Below are 19,571 nucleotides of genomic sequence, written 5' to 3'. Positions count from 1 at the left end.
CCAGCTGAGAGAAAAGTATTACTTTTTAGAAGAAATGACAGGTGATCCTTGCCTTTCATTGTCACAAAGTAAATCAAACATTTGCTGAATGCTAAGTGATGCCATAACAATTTTTTTTCAGGAAATGATTAGGAGTCCTTCATTTGAAAAATGAATCTGGAACAGTGCACACATTGTTTTACAGTATTAGTCACTGAGGATGGCTGTGCCAGGCATACCCATTCTGAGATAGTCTAATGAAAAGCTGCCTTGGGCAAGTATGGTTGAGCTGTTGCTCAGCTTCAGTTACTTCACATCTGAGAACTCTCTTTAGTAAAGCAAGAGTGTTGCCAGAGCCGAGGATTTAGCTCAGTGGTCCTGCTTCGATCCCCAGTACCAAAAAAACCCAAACAAACCCGTTGCAACCCTGTGCAGTTGAAAAACAACTAAAAGGGGCAGTTCTGCTATCCCAACCCCCAGCATTTGGTACTTGGCTTCCTCTGTTTTGTTTTGCCAATTGTGATGTATCCTTACCACTTCATGCTGACCTGATAAGCTCAGTTACTTCATGTAAACATCCTGCATTACCTGTTTTCTGAGATTACTAGTGTTTTAATTTTTTTCAAAAGATCCCTAAAGTAGAACAAACAAAAGCAAAAATATAGGACACATAGGATTACATCAAACTAAAAAGCCTTTGTTATAAGAAAAGAAAGAGTAAGAGACAACCTGCAGAATGAGAGAAAATATTTGCAAATTGTACATCTGACAGTTAATGTCCAGAATTATAAGGTACTCAAATAACTCAATAGAAAAATATATCCAAACAATCATTTAAAATTGGCAATAGATCTAAATACTGCAGATATTTCTCAAAAGAAAACATACAAATGACTAATAGGTATAGGAAACAGTGCTTGATTATCATTAATTATCAGAGAGATGCAATTAAAAACCACAATCAAAGTTCTTTCAAACTATATAGTATAAATGGTTGGAACAAAATGGAAATTAGTACTACCTTTCTCAAGTTAGAATGGCTATGATCAAAAAGACAAAAGAGGGGCTGGGGATTTAGCTCAGTGGCACCATGCCTGCCTCACAAGCACAAGCTCCTGAGTTCAATCCCCAGTACTGCAAAAAAAAAAAAACCAAAAGATAGGAAGCACAGGAGGGGATATGGGAAAAAGGGAATCCTTGCATACTGTTGGTTAGAATGTAAATTAGTACAACCATTATGAAAAATAGTATGAAAATTACTCAATTAAAATAGAACTACCATATGAATCCACAGTCTCATTACTGGGTATATATCTAAAGAAAATGAAATTATTATGTCAGAAACACATCTGTATTCCCATGTTTAATGTAGCATTATTCATAGTAGCCAAGAAATAGAAGCAAGTATCCAACAACTGATAAATAGGTTAAGAAAATGTGTCACACATGAAGGAATACCATCCAGCCATAAAAAGGATGAAATCCTGTCATTTGCAACAGCATAGATGGAACTGGATCTCAGTATAGTAAGTGAAATTATAGTAAGTGAAATAAATCAGGTGCAGGGAAAAAAAAGTATCACATGATCTCACTCATGTAAATGCTAAAAAAAATTTCACTACATAGAAGTTGAAAGTAGAGCAGTGGCTACCAGAAGCAGGGGAGAATAGGAGAAAGGGAGGGAAAAGGAAAGTTTGGTCAGTGATTCTAAGTTATAATTAGTAGTAAGAAGTCGGGTATGTTATTGCACTGTAGAGCGACTACAGATAACAATGAAGTAGTATATATTTTGAAATGCTAAAAGAAAGGATTTTGAATGTATTTATCACAAAGATGACAAATATTTAAGGAGATAAATATTGGGGGATTACTAATAGCAACAAGAAGCTTCTTTTTACTGACTATATGTTCTGGTCCTGTGTTAAGATGTTTGTCCTTTTAGTTCAAGTATAAGATACGTAGTTTCAGTGAGTGTAAATAATGGCATTATCTTTGCAAAATGAAAGAACTTTGAAATTTTATTCTAGAAAGTAATATGTTGTTGCTGAGAAAAAAAATGCTGTTCTAAGTTCTTAAGACAGAATAGATAGTGTAATATGAATGAAGCCAAGGTTCTGAGTTTACCTGAGCAAACTTTTTTCAGTAACAGAGCAGTTATTCCAGAGGTATCTCATAAGTCCATGCCATTGTCATGATGGAGACATTGTTGATTAGTCAGCACACACCCTTAGCCCCTGTTGGGAAAAGAGCCAAAAGTTCATGTCCTTTTGCTGTTGGTTCATTTATTTTTTTATGTCTTGAAATGTGATATGTCTAGCAATATCACAAATTTTAAAGAAATTTGAGTATTTCCAATTATAAGCAAAGGTAATTATTATAGATAGTAATATTTTTTTATTTTTTTGGTACCAAGGATCGAACTCAGGTCCTTGTGCTTGCACAGCAGGCAGCGAAACCACTGAGCTAAATCCCCGGCCCCAAGATAGAAAAGATTTAAAAGAAACAAAAAGTAGTATAAACTGAAAAGATAAGGTAATAGAAATAGAACCCCCCCCCAAAAAAACTTAATTAGAATAAATGTAAATGGACTAAATTTATCAATCAAAAAATAAAGCTTGAGGGGCCAGGGATTTAGTTCAGTGGTTCCGCCGCCTGCCTCACAAGTGCAAGGTCCAGAGTTTGATCAGCAGTACCAAAAAAAACACCAAAAAAAAAGTTGAAGAAAAAATAAAGCTTGGCAGATTATATTTTTGAAAATCTGTATATAGGCTATTGAGAACCACATTTAAAACTTAAGGACAGCTGGGCATCATGGTGCACACCTGTCATTCCAGCACTTGGAAGGCTGAGGCAAGAGGATTGCAACAAGTTTGAGGCCAGCCTGGGCCATATAGTGAGTACAAGGTCAGCCTGAACTACATAGTGAGACCTTGTCTCAAAAAACAAACAACAAAAAACCTTTAGGCCATATACAAGTTTAAAAGAATGAAAAAGACATGTCTGGTAAATATCAAGAGAAAAATAAAGCTGTTATAGCTATATTAGTATCAAAATAATTTAAAGACAGAAATTATTCACTTACCAGATAGTAATAAATGCTGTATTTTAGTATGTATGCTTTATCAAAAATGCCTTCAAAATATTTTAAGGAAACTGATAAAACTTAAAGGAAAAGTTGATAAATTTATTGACATACTCAAGTTTTAACAGTAAACAACAAAGATATAAAAGTTGACCTAAAATACATGTATAGTTCTGTATCTACTGATCAGTAAATACCCATTTTCCCACTTAACAAAAATAGATCATGTTCCTGGATAAGATTCTGCAAACCTTTTTTTGTGAAGAGGCAGTTAATAAATATTGTATGTTTTGTGGATCAGGAGCCAAAATCAAGTATGTTAATGCATATATTATGTAAGAAGAGAAAACACATTTCTAAAAAAATTGATCAGATTAACTTTATAGACATTAAAATTTGAATTACATATAATTTCATGAATAACAAAATGTCATTTTACTATTGATTTTTCTCTCCTCAGCCACTTACAATTGTAATTGTTCTTAGTTTGTAAGGTATACAAACATAGATGACAGGCCAAATTTGGCCTATGGGCTATAGTTTGCCTACCCCAATCTAGACATAAATAAAACCTCAACAGATTTGCAATGGCAAGTATTATGATTGTAGACCCTAATCTCTGAACACAATGTGACTGGATTAGAAATTAACAGCAAAGGAGAAATTTAAGAAACCCATGCATGTTTGGAAACTCATAAAAAGATGGTTAAATAGCTATTGGAAAAAATAAATTTAGTGAACATTTACATGTAAAATAGTGCTAACACTACATTTCAGTCATTTTGATTGCTTTTCAAATGCCTTTTATATTGTTTTCTTTAGGTCATCTTGATCTTGCCCAAAAGGTTAACTTAATGACCATATCTAGGCTTTGATAAAAATGTTCCCCCTTTCAGATTATAAACTGACTCCTCTTCTTTCCTTGTGTTTTGAAGGTGAGTGATTTCACATGGAGCCACGATGGAACTCAAGCACTTATTTCATATCGCAATGGGTTTGTCCTGGTTGGTTCTGTCAGTGGACAAAGACACTGGTCATCTGAAATCAACTTGGAAAGTCAAATCACATGTGGCATATGGACTCCTGATGACCAACAGGTAATGCCTCTGAATGTGAGTGTGTAATACTAAAACAATGGGGGCTGAGAAGAAAAAAGGGGCAGGAGAGAGGAAGCTGGTGCAAAAGCCTATTAAAGAATCACAAAAGAAGCTGTACACCTATGATCTCAGTGCTTTGGGAAGCTGAAGCAGGTGGATCACAAGTTCAAGCCCAGCCTATATAACTTAGCCACTTAGTGAGACTCTGTCTCAAAAAAAGGTCTGGAAATGTAGCTCAGTGCAAAGGCCCTGGGTTTGATGTCCAGTACCAAACCAAACCAAACCAAAAAAAAATCAAAGGAAAAGAACAGCAAAACTGTCCCGATAAAATTTAAACATTAACATTTTAATTATATAAAATGTTCATATAAATTTCTTTTAAAGGCACATAAATAGCCAATTGATAAATAGATAATGGATATAACTAATTCACAAAAGAAGAAGTTCAACTAGCTAGTAATCATATAGTAGAAAAATTTTCATTCTCTGAGGAAAATATGAAATTAGCATAGTGAGGGTATACTTTTCACTTATTAGCAAAAAGTAAAATGATAGAACATTTTGCTGATTATTGATAAGAGTATGAACAACTAAGCCTTCTCATTCTCATTAATGTGCTTTAAGACATTTGGGGAAGTAATTTGGCAGAATATGTCAAAAGGCTTACAAATTGTCCACTTTTGTAACATACTTTGGGAATTTATCTGAAAGAAACAGAAGTGGAGAAAAGCTATAATCATTAAATCATTATCTGTGGTAGTAAAATTTTTCAATAGCCTTCTTTTTTTTGTTTTTTTTTTGGGTACCAGGGATCGAACTCCTGTCCTTGCGCTTGCGAGGCAGGCACGGAACCACTGAGCTAAATCCCCGGCCCAATAGCCTTCTTGATTAAAAGGAGAATGATTAGATAAAGTAGCAGAAGCACTTAAAAAGAGGATACAGTAACTCAATAAATTATATAGATTTTGATTATGAAGATGATGTAATAATCTGAAAGAGCTTTTTAGAATATTAAACAAATCAGAATATGAAATAGTACATGTGAAAAGTTGCCACATAATAGAACAGCACTCCCACACCCCAAAGAAAGATCCATCCACATGGTAAAAACAATTGGAAAGAAGTGCATCAAAATGCTGTAAATACTTACTTTATGATAATAAGCCTCTGGTTTGTTTTCTAAAATGTAATGTCAAATTTTTCTTTATTGGGCCTGTTTGATTTTCATGATAAAATAATATATAACACCATAAAATAATATTGATAATATTTAAAATATAATTATTAACTAAAGTCTTTGTAAACATCAAATTTAGTTTCCAAGTATAGCAGAATCCATAAAATGCCAAAAAATTTCATGCAGAGTTATAAATTTTATATTGCTAAAAGAAAGCAGTGTAGTATGAAACCATTAATTTTGTTTTTGAGCCACTTTAAAAATTTTTTCTAGTAAAAATTTTTTCTATAAAAATATTTTTATTTCTTGAACTTAGTATTATTAAATTTATGAAAAGATATTTTCAATTCCATTTCTTTCCTAGCTTTTCCCCCCCTAGACTTCTGTGTGTGTGTGTAGGAAGGATTTAGATTCATTATGAAGTTTTATCCTCATATGAGTTGTATTATCCCTATAGTCTCCTCCTCAAAGAAGGAGGTCTTTTGCAATCCACCTCAAGTGAAGTGGTCTTTTGCAAGGCACCTGACTTCTCCTGCATTGGTTTCCTCCTCTGGGACAATGGGTGTAAATGTAAATTATTTTCTACCTAGTTCCCAGGGCTTTTGTAATTATCAGATGAGGGAAGAGATCTGAAAGTACTTAAAAATGTCAGTGAAAATCTTGGCTTCACATTCTTCACCTCATAGTCCCCTAGTGAACTGTGCCAACCAGTGTCCCAGGCACATCACACACTTAGTGTGACAAGTGTGAGTCCCACTGGCAGTGGCAGAGTGAGTAAGACGTAGCTCCCTCCTTTAGGGTCCTCATGGGTAGTAGAGACAGGCCCGACAGCATACCACTGTTGTGCTTGACAGTGCACAGTGCGTCATACATGGAGGGGCAGACAGACCCTAATCCAAGTCTGAGTGATGGTGTGTAGCATGAGCCAGGAATGTGGCAAGAAGCAGAGTATAGGGTAGCCACAGTGCTACCTCATACACCACAAAGAGTGCTTTGCTGCCATATTCATAGGTTTAAAGCAGTGCAGACAGGCTGGAGGAGAAAGCAGGGCCCTAGCCTTAGCCATAGCCTTGGTGCAGTGAGGCACGCTGACATGCCTAGGCTTGCTCTGTAGGGTGCAGGTACGTGCAAGGACAGAGCCCATGTAGCAGTGGTGGGATCTTGTAGTGCCCAGTCTCTGTCTTGGTTACTGCTTTAACTTCCCAGCAAGATTTACCTCTAGCTGAGTGCTCCACTGCCTTTCAGAAAAGGCTTACAAAACAGGGAAACATGAGAATCCTTGGGCAAATTTAGCATACGGATATGTGTTGTATACACAGGCAGTCCTGTTTCAGCTGACCATGGAAAAATAAAATTTCTTCTCTAACTTTGCCATAGTTTCATATCTTTCTCTTGATTTGAAGATTATTAACAAAAAGAGTATGAGTATGCTTAGATTGCCAGTTCAATGTGTGTAACCAGTAACCTGATTCTTAGGCTGGGAATTTGGGCAAGCAGGGCCCCCATCAGAACTAAAGCCCACATCAAAGCAGAGCTGCAGGGATAACCCCCTCTCTCCTCCTGCTTCAAGAATATCCAGCCCTCCAAGTAGAGTTACAACAGTTTCAAAGAGAAGACTGCCCTTCACATCTTGAGATATTTCAGTTTTGTTTTTTTTCTTTTGGTTCTGGCGATCGAACTCCGGACCTTGCGCTTGCGAGGCAGGTGGCAGCAACGCTGAGCTAAATCCCTGGGATATTTCAGATTTTAATGGGACTTTTAGGATATTTCCTATCAACTTCTCAAAATACAGTATAGATAGTCTCTGTTTCACAAGTGAGTTTTTAAGTCTAGCTGTTTTTCTGTTTTCTTCATTCTGGAGTGGTGGTTTATATACCATTTTGGGGGTGGGTTATAGGCTACTTTGAGTATAAGATTGAAATTCTGAGTCATTTCCTTGAGGAAGTGCATACATATACCCATGTCATAGTTAATTATATATCTCAGTTTGCATACAATTTTTGAAATTCATTGGATTCTATCCATAGATTTCCCCCTTCAAATCCTGATTGAATAGTTTAGAGATGGTATTTTGGAGTAATCCCCCTCAGTTTACTATTATAAATATGTTCAAACATACAGAAGAGTTGAAAGACTATGCCCTCCTTAAATTCACCAACTACCATTCTGCCATATTTGTGCTTGCCTACCCCAGAAAGAATGGCCATCATGAGGAAATCAAATAGCAAATGCTGGAGAGCTATGGAGAGAAAGGAACCCTTCTACACTGTTGGTGTGAATGTAAACTAGTACAACCACTATGGAAATCAATATGGAGATTCCTCAAAACTAAAACTAGAAATTCCATTTGACCCAGCTATTTCCTTTCTAGATGTCTTCCTGAAACAGTTAAAGACATCGTATTATAGAGATACATGCACACCCATGTTTATACCGTACAATTCATAATAGCTAAATCTTGGAAGTGATCCATATGTCCATCAACAGATAAATGCATAAAGAATATGTGGAATTTACATACAATGGGGCTCTACTCTGTCATAAAGAAGGATAAACTTGAGTCATTTTTAAGAAAATGGATGTACCTTGAGACCGTAATGTTAAGTAACATAAATCATTCTTGAGAGCTTAAATATCACATTGTTTCTCTTATATGAGAAATCCAGAGTAAAAATAAAGAACAAAATAAAAGATTAAAATCTTTCCTTCCTGCTTTAACTTATGTTAGGCTTGGTTTATTATTGGCACCAGTCACATGCCATGGGTTCTGCTCCCTTCACTGTGCATCCTAACTTCCATGACAAGGCAGCCCCAGAAGTCCCTTCCTCTCAGCCCTTTTCTGAAGAAGTTTATTAGTAACCACAAGAATAAGTTATTTTCATCATTTTTGAAACATACATATATTTTTAAGAATATGTAGCATTTTAAAATAGGAAAGGATTTGAGAATCCATATATTATAGTTGTGGCTGACAGAGAAGCCTAGCACCCAAAGAGGCAGAATGAACAACATTACTAGGTAGTTTAGGATGAGCCTGCCTGCCATCTGACCCATATTCTGTATCATTTGCACGGGAAACAATGCTTCCCCAACAGGCTCAACTGTCCACACCAAATAGGCTAAGTAGATTCCTGTATCCCTGGGCATCTTTCACTCAAAAGTGCGTGTTCACCCCTGGTGCCTCTCAATAAGTGGCTACCCTGGGCACTTGTGCCTTACTTCAAAGACCTGGTGTAGAGCTGCATCCCAAAAGATCTCTTTCTTCCCCATTCAAAGTATATTTTAATGTATTTTTAATAAGTAGTGCTTCACATGGTATAAAACTATATGTCCCAAAGGTTACATGATGAAAAGGCCCCCTCTACTCTCCCAAGCCAACTAGTCTTCTAGAAATAGTTTAGTTAAATACATTTTTTATTAGTTCTGTTGGTGTCCCATCCCCTCCCCCACAGTCCTCATTTGGGTATGTTTTAGAAGTATATGCATAAATTTAAGAATGAGAGGGCCGGGGATTTACCTCAGTGATTCCGGCACCTGCCTCCCAAGAGCAAGGTCCCGAGTTGGATCCCCAGTACCAAAAGAAAAAGAATGAGAGCCTGAAGATTTGGGAGGAAATATTCTAATAGGCATTTCATGTTAAATTTGAAGCCTGGGGTAGATAGACTATCTCCTCTGAAAATCTTTAAACAGGATAGTCTCTCATCTTCATGGGTTAGTTTACAAGTGGTCCTTTCCACAGTGAAGACATGAGATGACTTCAGAACTGCAGGTTTAGCCCAAGGATACAGATTTAGAAGTGATTGTTACAGTCAGCTGTCAACTGACATTTCATGTTTCTTTTGTAAAATAGGAAATCGTCTGTCAAGTGAGCAATTCTGTGATTTACAGATGCCTTGATTTCAATAACTTTCTTTAGTTGCAAAAAGTTCAGTCCTGGCCTTGAAGCACTTCTGATAGTCAATGTTCTGAAGCACAACTGAAAGGTCTTGACTTTAGCAGCATCTTTTCTCTTTCTGCAGAAAAATAGGAACACTGTGGCTGTCCTTTCAGTCCTCTGTCCTTAGCAGTGTTTCAGGGGTCTGCCACCAGTAGTGCTGAGGTTTCCAATAGGAATTTATTGTCAGTTTTTATCTGTTACCCCAGCTTTAAGTCAGAAAAGCAGCCAGGCATGGTTACACATGCCTATACTCCCAGCACTTGGACAGGCTGAGGCAGGAGGATCACCTGGAGTTCAAGGCCAGCCTGAACTACATAGGGAGAACCTGTCTCAAAAAAAAGAAAGAAAAACAAACAGGAAAAAGCTACCTCCTTCAGGAACCAGTTCCAGTGCTAGTAGTTACACTTGACAATAAAAGTGGTGAATGTTTATAGAAGTATGTGTTTTTGATGTTGAAATTTCTCAGTATGGTTTCATTTAAGAATTTAGATGAGATTCATGTCCACAATTAAAGGTATTGATGAGATATCACTGCTTCCAAAGCAAAATCTTTGGAATGATTTAAGATCCCTTCCTCTTCCCTCTGTGTTTGTGGCTTTGTTCATTTTAAACTGATAACAATTGATAATAAATGTTTTTACTTATAATAATAATTGTTTATTTAAAAATAATTGAATCTAAAAATAGCTTAACATGGATTATATTGAAATGAAGAAATTATATATAGATATCATAATTGCATTGCTTTTAAAACTTGTAGAGTATATTCATGGCTGGAAAGGCAATTAAACACAAAGAGATAGCAACTGAACTAGTATGTCTGACCCACAGGTCTCTGCCAGCTTATGTGGTCTTGGGTGTATATATCACAGAGGGAACATTGTACCTTCCCTTGCAGCTTACAAGCCACCAGAGGAAACAGGAAAACAGGACAGAAATGTGTGTAAACCATCATTGACAATGTTTTGGTGGCCAGTTTTATAGGAGGATTTATAGGAGCGTGCATTTCTGGTTTAAAGAGGAAAGGAAGCTAGGTGTGGAGGTACACATCTATAATCCTAGCACTGTGGGAGACTGAAGTAGGAGGATCTCAAATTTGAGTCCCTCCTGGTCAATGTAGGGACATTGCAACACCCTGTCTTAGGATAAAAATTTTTTAAAAGGCTGGGAGTGTAGTTTGTTACAAAGGGCCTGGGTCCATTTCCTAGTACTGGCCCGCGGGGAGAGGGGGGCAAAAGCAAAAAAAAGCAAGAGTTATTCTTTCATTTCTAAGAAAACTCAAGCACCTGCTCTCAAGAAGCTTAGTTTACTAGGAGGCAGACATGGTTAGAGTGACTAATTCTGTGTGCTTGGTCCCCAACCCTCTCACATGAGATCTCTACGCACCTGTTATGTACACAGAATATGCTGGACATTGCAATAAAATACACGCCAGTCTTTGCTGGGTTTCATGTTGACCTGGACAGGCTTTGAGCATTTGCTGGGGGAGATGGCAGGTAGACAGTTGGATTGGTGAGTCAGGGGTTCAGGGAGATGCTTGGTAGGACTTAACTATGGATGGAGTCTGTGAGACTGAGCATGAACGTGGTCTTCGAAAAAGGTCTTGCCCTGAATAGCAAGATAGGGAGAAGCCTTGAAAGGAAGGCTGTACCTGGAAAGGAGCCATTGGCACCACCTGTCTTGAGCACACTTACTACTTGACCAGGATTAGGAGTGGAAGCAGCAGAAATTGATGCCTTTGCCATATGTATATCCATTATAATGAGACTTTCTGTCTGGTTGTCTTAAAGTCCTTTGTTTACATAAGCTTTATCTCATTGGAAGTGATTAGGCATGAAAAGAACATGTAATGGAGCTTTTTAAAATCTGACTTTATATCATATCAATGTTCTATAGCTATGTTTAACATACTTGTTCTAATACAGAGTAGCTTCCTCCATAGCTGACAGCAAGACTGTGAGTGCTCTTTTCTCCTTTTCTCATGTCTTAATAGTGGATTGTCTCCAAGAGGAGGAGATGACAATCCTAAATATATATGCACCAAATGCAAATGCCCCCAACTATACAAAACAAATATTAATAGACATGAAAAATCAAATAAACACTAACACAGTTGTAGTGGGAGACCTCAATACCCCACTATCACAAGTAGACAGATCATCTAGACAAAAAGCTAACAAGGAAATTCTAGAACTGAACCAAGCTATTGAACAAATGGACTTAATAGATGTTTACAGAGTGTTCCACCCCACAAAATTGGAATACACATTCTTTTCGGCTGCACATGGGTCATTGTCCAGAATAGACCGCATGCTAGCTCATAGGACATGCCTAAGTAAATGTAAAAGAATAGAAGTTACCCCCTGTATATTATCAGACCACAGTGCAATACAATTGGAGATCAATAACATAAACCGCAAAACCCCAACAAACACATGGAAACTGAATAACACCCTCTTGAACAACCAGTGGGTCACAGAAGTAATTAAAGAAGAAATTATACAGTTTCCACAAGTAAATGAAAATGCCAGTACAACATACAGGAATCTATGGGATACAATGAAAGCAGTTCTATGCAGGAAATTCATAGCAGTGAATGCCTATATTAGGAAAACAGAGAAAACTCAGATAAATAACCTAATGCAGAACCTCAAGCTCCTAGAAAAAGAAGAGCATAACGAATCCAAAGCTCATACAAGAGAGGAAATTATAAAGATCCCAGCAGAAATCAATGCAGTGGAGACTAAGAATGATACAAAAAAATCAGTGAATCAAAGAGGTGGTTTTTTGAAAGAATAAAATCGATAAATATTTAGCCAACCTTATCCAAAAAAGGAAAGAAAAGGCACAAATACATGTAATTAAGAATGAAAAAGGTGAAGTCACAACAGATCCAACAGAAATCCAGAGGATCATCAATACCTACTTCGAAAACCTCTACTCCAATAAAATGGAAAACACAGAAGAAATGGGCAGATTTCTAGATACATACGAATTGCCAAAGTTAAATGAAGAAGATGTAGAAATTCTAAACACCCCAATTACAATGAGTGAAATTGAAAATGTAATAAAATATTTACAACAAAGAAAAGCCCAGGTCCAGATGGCTTCACTGCTGAATTTTACAAGACATTTACAAAAGAACTAATGCCCTTCCTCTTTAAACTCATCAAGGAAATTGAAAGGGAAACAGTACTTCCAAATTCATTCCTGGAAGCAAGTGTTACTTTGATTCCAAAACCAGGGAAAAACCCAACCCAAAAAGAGAACTACAGGCCAAACTCCCTAATGAACACAGATGCAAAAATCCTCAACAAGATACTGGCAAACAGAATACAGAGGGTCGTCAAGAAGATCATACACCCTGACCAAGTCAGATTTATCCCAGGGATGCAAGGATGGTTCAACATTCATAAATCAATAAATGTAATACACCATATTAACAGAGTCAAGGACAAAAACCATACAATCATCTCAATAGATGCAGAAAAAGCATTCGACAAAATCCAGCACCCATTCATGATAAAAACCCTACAGAAAATTGGAACAGAAGGTCTTTATCTTAACCTGATTAAGGCTATCTATGAAAAACCAACAGCCAACATCATACTAAATGATCAAAAACTGAAAACTTTCACACTAAAATCAGGAACAAGACAAGGATGCCCACTATCACCACTCCTGTTCAATATAGTTCTGGAAACATTGGCCACAGCAATTAGAAAAGAGAAAGAAATAAAAGGAATAAAGATAGGAAAAGAAGAAGTTAAACTGTTATTATTTGCTGACGATATGATACTTTACATAGAAGACCCAAAAAACTCAGTCAAAAGTCTTCTAGACCTAATTGACAGATTCAGTAGAGTAGCTGGATACAAGGTCGACACTCAAAACACAGTAGCCTTCTTGTACACAAATAACAGACTCACTGAGAGAGAAATTAGGGAAACAATTCTGTTTACAAGAGCATCCCCAAAAATGAAATATCTAGGAATCAATCTAACAAAGGAAGCAAAAGACCTCTACACTGAAAACTACAGCACTCTGAAAAAAGAGATCAAAGAGGATACAAGAAAATGGAAAGACATCCCTTGCTCCTGGGTAGGAAGAAACAATATAGTGAAAATGGCCATACTTCCAAAACTACTATATAGATTCAATGCAATGCCAATTGAAATTCCAACAGTATACTTCACAGAACTAGAGAAAACAATCCAAAAATTCATTTGGAACCCTAAGAGACCTAGAATAGCTAAAGCAATTCTAAGCAACAGAGACATGGCTGGGGGTATCACAATCCCCAACTTGAAACTCTACTACAAAGCTACTGTGATAAAATTAGCATGGTACTGGCAAAGGAACAGACCTGAGGATCAGTGGAATAGATTAGAAGATGCAGAAACAACTCCAGACATGCTCGGCCACCTCATCTTTGACAAAGGAGCCAACCACCATCGTTGGAGGAAAGATAGCCTATTTAATAAATGGTGTTGGAAAAACTGGATCTCAACCTGCCAAAGATTAAAGCTAGACTCATACCTATCACCATGCACTAAACTAAGATCGAAGTGGATTAAAGATATAAATATTAAGACAGAAACACTAAACTTGCTGGAAGATAAGTTAGGTAGAACTCTTGAAGACATTGGCATAGGAAAAGACTACAGGAAAAGACTCAGCACGGGAACTAGCAGAAAGAATCAGCAGCTGGGATCTCATCTTATTAAAAAGCTTCTGCATTGCAAAAGAAACCACCAACAGAGCTAAAAGACAACATACAATATGGGAAAAAAATTTTAGCAGCTGTACCTCAGACAAAGGATTACTATCTAGAATATATAAAGAATTGAAAAAAACACACCCCCCCCAAATTCAAAGACCCATTTCAAAAATGGGCATCTGAAATGAACAGACATTTCTCAGACAAAGAAGTAAAAACAGCAAACAAATATATGAAAAAATGTTCAGTGTCACTCATCATTCAAGAGATGCAGATGAAAACAACACTGAGATTCCACCTCACCCCAGAAAGAATGGCTGCTATCAAGAAATCAACCAATAACAAATGCTGGTGGGGTTGTGGAGAGAAAGGAACCCTTCTTCTTTGTTGGTGGGAGTGCAGACTGGTGCAACCACTGTGGAAGTCAGTATGGAGATACCTCAAAGAACTAGGACTAGAGTTCCCATATGACCCACCTATTCCCCTTCTGGGTATCTTCCCCAAAGAATTAGAAGAATCATACCACAGTGATATATTTGCAACCATGTTCACAGCGGCACAGTTTGTAATAGCTAAAGTTTGGAAGCAGCCCAAGTGCCCATCAGCTGGAAACTGGATAAAGAAAATGTGGTTTTTTTATAAAATGGAGTACTACTCAGCCATAAAGAATGAAAAACTAAGAGTCATTTATAGCTAAATGGATGCATATCGAGGCCATACTCTTAAGTGAAATAAATAGGACACGTGTAAATACCGAATAGTTTCTCTAGTGTGAGAAACTGATAGTGTAAACAAGGGTTAAAATGAATAACTGATAATTTGAAATAGGAAAAAAGGTCCAAAGACGAAGGAGTGAAGGGAGGGGAAGGGGAAAGGAAAAGAGGGAAAGGAAGAACTATGAGAAAAAAAGGAAATGAAATCTATGTAAATAGGGAAGGGTGGAGGGGGTGAAGGGTGCTCAGGTAATGGGGAAAGAAAATAAGAACCAAGATATATCATGTACAGGTACAAACACCCAATGATAAATGTAAACGAATTGTATACCTAAAATGTACCAATAAAAGAACTAAAAAAAAAAGAAAAATAGTGGATTGTCTTCCCATGGGACCTGTAGTTGGAGTAGATTCAGGGTGGGGGACTTAGGGGCTGGTTTTTTGCTCCTATTTTGGTTTAGCATGACACTAAACACTGATAATTCATTAAATTCCCAGTGTTTTATTCAGGAATTATATGTCTGTTCTACTGTGTGGCTTGTTTGTTCTCTAAAATGGAAATATGTGTACTCTATGCAGAAGCATGTCCTTCCTCCCATCACAAACACTTCCGTGGACTTCACACATGATGACAGGTCCTAGGAAGACAGTGGTGTGCCATGCTCACATGGTTCAGGCTTTAGCTTGGCTACTATAACAGAATACCATGAACAACAGCATATGGTGGTTTCTCATAATTCTGAAGACTAAAAAGCTCAAGACCAAGGTGCTGACAATTCAGTTCCTGGTGAAATTTCCTTTCCTGCTTGCAGGTGGTTTCCTTTTCCCTTTACCCTCACATGGCCTTTCCTGAAGGGTTAGGAGTACAGAGGGAAAGCATGCAAGCTCAGGTTTTTCTCCCTCTTACAAGGGCACTAATCCCATTATGGAGGCCCCCTCCCTCATGACATCTTTGAATCCTAATCACTTCCCAAAGGCCCCACCTCCAAATACATTCAGTGTGTGCATGGATGTGTGTGTGTGACATAAATATTCAGTCCATAGCAGTCTGTGTCTTCCAAAGCTTATAGGCTAACATGAGGATCAGAAAGAAATTTTAAAGTCACATGGTAAAGATAGGAGAACAGTAATAAAGGTACTGATGGGAAGATTCTAGGGTGATAGGAAAACCCACACACTAGGGAGAACTTAGTGTTTGCTGTCATACCAATGAGTTACATAAAGTCTTATAACTTCTTCACCTGACATGAAGATACCTAGCTACTTCCAGAAAACATGTGAACAAATGAGTAAGAGTATGAAAGGAAGAGAAGAAAAGCCTGCTCCCTGCACATCACCCATAGCATTACGTTGGAATTCCCACTCCTCTTTCTCTTGAAATGTGTAAATTGTACATCTCAGTTAAAGGTATAATAAGACATATTCACTGCTTGAAACTGTTCACCAAGCACATTAAACACCTGCCTCTTCAAGGACTGAATTCAGCAGGTCTGAGCCACACTCCTAAGTCCCCATCCCTGTGCCTGTGTTGTATGAGAGCTTTTAGCCTTGTCATCAGATACTTATTTTTTTCTGTTAACAGCACAATTTCAACTTTTTCTAAAATGAATTTCATTGTGTTCCTAAGTAGTTTTATCTATTTTTCCTTTAAGTAGCATATATTAATGAATTCATCACCACCTCTGGGTAAATTAAATTTTATTTTATTTTATATTTTTGGTCCGAGGGACTGAACCCAAGGCTTTTGCACTGAGCCATATCCCAGCCCTCTTGTTTTTGGACTTAATTTTGAAGGGGGTGTTGTTTGGTTGGTTTTTGTTTTTTGTTTTTTACTTTTGAGACAGGATCTTCCTAAATTGCCAGGCTAGGTTTTGGCTTTCGATCATCCTGCCTTTGCCTCCCAGAGTGCTAGGATTACAGGCATACACCACCATGCCCCCTCTGTTTTAATATTTTTAAATTGTTCATTCACTAAAATAGAGATCATATATAAAGAAGTATTCGATGAGTGGTTTATTCTAAAACAGCGCTATAAATTCCATGAGTTTTTACTAGTTAAGTCAAATGTATCTAGTCTTGCAATTTATCTAGCTCAGCCATTCAGCATTTATGTTCTAAAATTGTCTTTTATCATTATTTTAATTCATTCATTTTGCAAATATTCGGTGAGCGCCCATGTGTACTCAAAAGTTCAGTCAGATGCCAGGGATTCAGGTATGCATAGTCTACCTCCAAGGAGCTTAACATCAAAATCTCAAGAGCAAAATGAAACAAGGACAAAAACCTAGTCTAACTTTTCTAGTCAGACAGCGCTGGCTTGACTACTTTGGGGCTTTTTTAGCTCACTTGACCACTTCTAAGTTGTGTCTCTAAAATGGAGAAAATTATTTGTATGGTTACCACAGTGAGATGTTGATGGATAGACAAATTCCATTAGACACAAAAATACAGAATTTTTTATATAGATGCAAGAAACTTCATCAACTGTCAAACAAAGAAGACAGTGCAGGTCCTGTTTCTTTGGGTCCCAAGTTTGTATCTGAACATCCAGCTCGTAGCACACTCATTTCAAATGATCCGTCCAGCAGTTGTGAGGTGCCCCATGCTGTCCTCAGGGAGAGGACCTGACCCATGCAGTCTTCTATCCTGAAGCCTTTCTGGCTCTGTGAGTGTACCTGCCTGCACCACCCCACCATGTACCTGAGTGTATTCCAAGATCAGGTAGTGCAAATAAGTTCCCACAATTGCCTTTAGCACACTGAAGCATCAGACCCATCAGAGGCTCATTCCTGTAATACTAGTACCTGGTATTTTGAGAGTTAATGAAGTAGCCTTTAGCATCATGCATTAGCACAAAGCAAACATTTGGTGAATGTATTAATCTCATTCATACATCATTAAAATAATTATTCACTCATTAATGCCATTAGGATTTTCAGTAAACATTAGAAATAAAACTACTCCAGGAACATCTTGTTTTCCAAATATGGTTAGATAGCATGCTTACATTACCAAATATGTTTTCTCTTTGTCAAATAAAACATTCTCTTCTAGATTTGAGAAAATTGCCACAACAAATCTCTGCTGTATCATTTTTCAGAAAAGTAAAAGAATATTGTCTTTTTTTAACCCCTCTCCAACCAAAAAATTTTTAAAACCCACAAAAATGAAGCAGATTTTGTGGGCACAATTTGGAAATATCCATAGAACATAATATATTCTTTATGTTGTTAGTTGCCTATCAATGTTAGAAGTTTAAAATTCATACATAAGTCTAAAATTTTTGCACTGATGGCTAAGTTTCTACTGCTTAACGTTTTGTGTCACCTCTCAGTTACTTTTAATGTTTTTTTAATTTTTGTTTTTTTAGTTCTAAGTATATTTGTCCTCCTAAAACAAATTGAGGCAAGTGAGGCTTGCCAGAAACTATAGCACTCCTCTCACTCAGTCAAGGGTCTTGGTCCTTGGTTGCAGGTGCTGTTTGGCACGGCTGACGGTCAGGTGATTGTTATGGACTGCCACGGCAGGATGCTGGCCCATGTCCTCTTGCACCAGTTCGACGGAATCCTCAGCATGTCCTGGAACTACCCTATCTTCCTGGTGGAAGACAGCAGCGAGAGTGACACAGACTCCGATGACTATTCCCCTCCCCAAGGTACCACCAGCTCTCTGCTCCCTCACTTTCCTTGTCATTTAAAAGAAGGGAACATAAGAACATTGAAGAATGAGGCAATTTAGAGAAGGAAGGGTGAGGGTCCTCATATACACTTACTCCAGAAGAGTTTTGGTACTGCAATGGAAGTCAAGATGTCTTAATCTCTCTTCTTTATGTGACTCTTTCTTCTCTGCTATGCTTTTCCTCCACGTCACTGGTGGAGCTGATTGTGCTTCATGGGCTTAGGTTTTCCTAGATATAAAATGAGATACAGCTCTTCCTGTGTCCCTGAGGTATTGTGGGGCTTAGCTGCTTAGCAAGAATAAAGAGAGCTGAAGATGAAAAAAATCTGTGCTACTAATATAACTTAATATATGCTGTAGCCAAGTCCTTAATGGTATTAAAGCCTATAGTTTTAGTTGCATAAGAAAGAGATTACTTCTGCCCACCAAAGACTAGCACCTGGGACTGGTATTCCATGTCCTTGTCAGTCCTCTTGACTCAGGCAGAAGTTCTTCCCCTTTTCAGATTAGAAAGATCTGTGGCCCCTCTATAAGCTTCATTATGGTCTTAGATAATGTTGATGGGGATCATTCAAACACCACCCTTCTTCACTCCCAGTAGTGTGTTTTATCTCTCAAATGAGTTAGAGACCAAAAAAATGACACAGAGGGAAGCCATTGATAGCATGCTAGCCTTTGTTAGGGCTTTGCTTTGGCCCTTCACCAGTATTCCTTCTCTTGCTCCCACCTCTTCAGTTTTGTGTTTTAGAAAAATGTATCGTGATATTGTAGAAGAGAAAGGCTCCTAGATTAAGTGATCACATCATTGTAGGTTTCTGTCCTTGGCCAGCACAGCCATGCTTCTATGGCTGCATGCCCCTGAGTTGAACGGCATACACTGGACAGTTTCTGGCTTTTATTGTTGTTATGGGACATATCATTCTATGAAAAGCTGGTTCAGGGTTGCTCCCCTACCACCATCAGTGTCTGTTTTCACTTGTACTTGTTTTTTTTTTCTCTTGTCACAGACAGAGATGATATATTGTTCTTTCCAATGATATGCACATATATGTGCATGTGTATGGACAAAGGTATGGTTACCACAAGAAAAAAATTACGATTGGCAGTAGAGAGAGTTTCTAGCATCCATAAATCAATTTAGGAGGTAACCATCCCTTTCCTTATTGGGCAACAGCCTTGAATGAAGTG

General features: G+C 37.6%; 1 protein-coding gene across 8 annotated transcripts in view; it reads left to right on the top strand.

Annotated features, from left to right (window-relative positions):
• Tulp4 (TUB like protein 4) overlaps nt 1–19,571 on the top strand; it is a 224,590-nt gene that overhangs the window by 131,670 nt on the left and 73,349 nt on the right. For all 8 annotated transcript variants that reach the window (XM_021251970.2, XM_021251971.2, XM_004874558.3 and 5 more), the window contains 2 exons: nt 3,997–4,158; nt 18,180–18,360. In XM_021251970.2, coding sequence (XP_021107629.2) covers nt 3,997–4,158; nt 18,180–18,360 — 343 coding nt within the window. The remainder of the gene's footprint in view (nt 1–3,996; nt 4,159–18,179; nt 18,361–19,571) is intronic.

The sequence above is a fragment of the Heterocephalus glaber genome, unplaced genomic scaffold (assembly GCF_053883595.1).
Source record: "Heterocephalus glaber isolate CG9 unplaced genomic scaffold, H.glaber_assembly_v1.0 deba00001523, whole genome shotgun sequence".
Lineage (NCBI taxonomy): Eukaryota > Metazoa > Chordata > Mammalia > Rodentia > Bathyergidae > Heterocephalus > Heterocephalus glaber.
The sequence above is the reverse complement of the archived record's forward strand: the minus strand, read 5'-3'. Positions and strand labels throughout refer to the sequence as shown.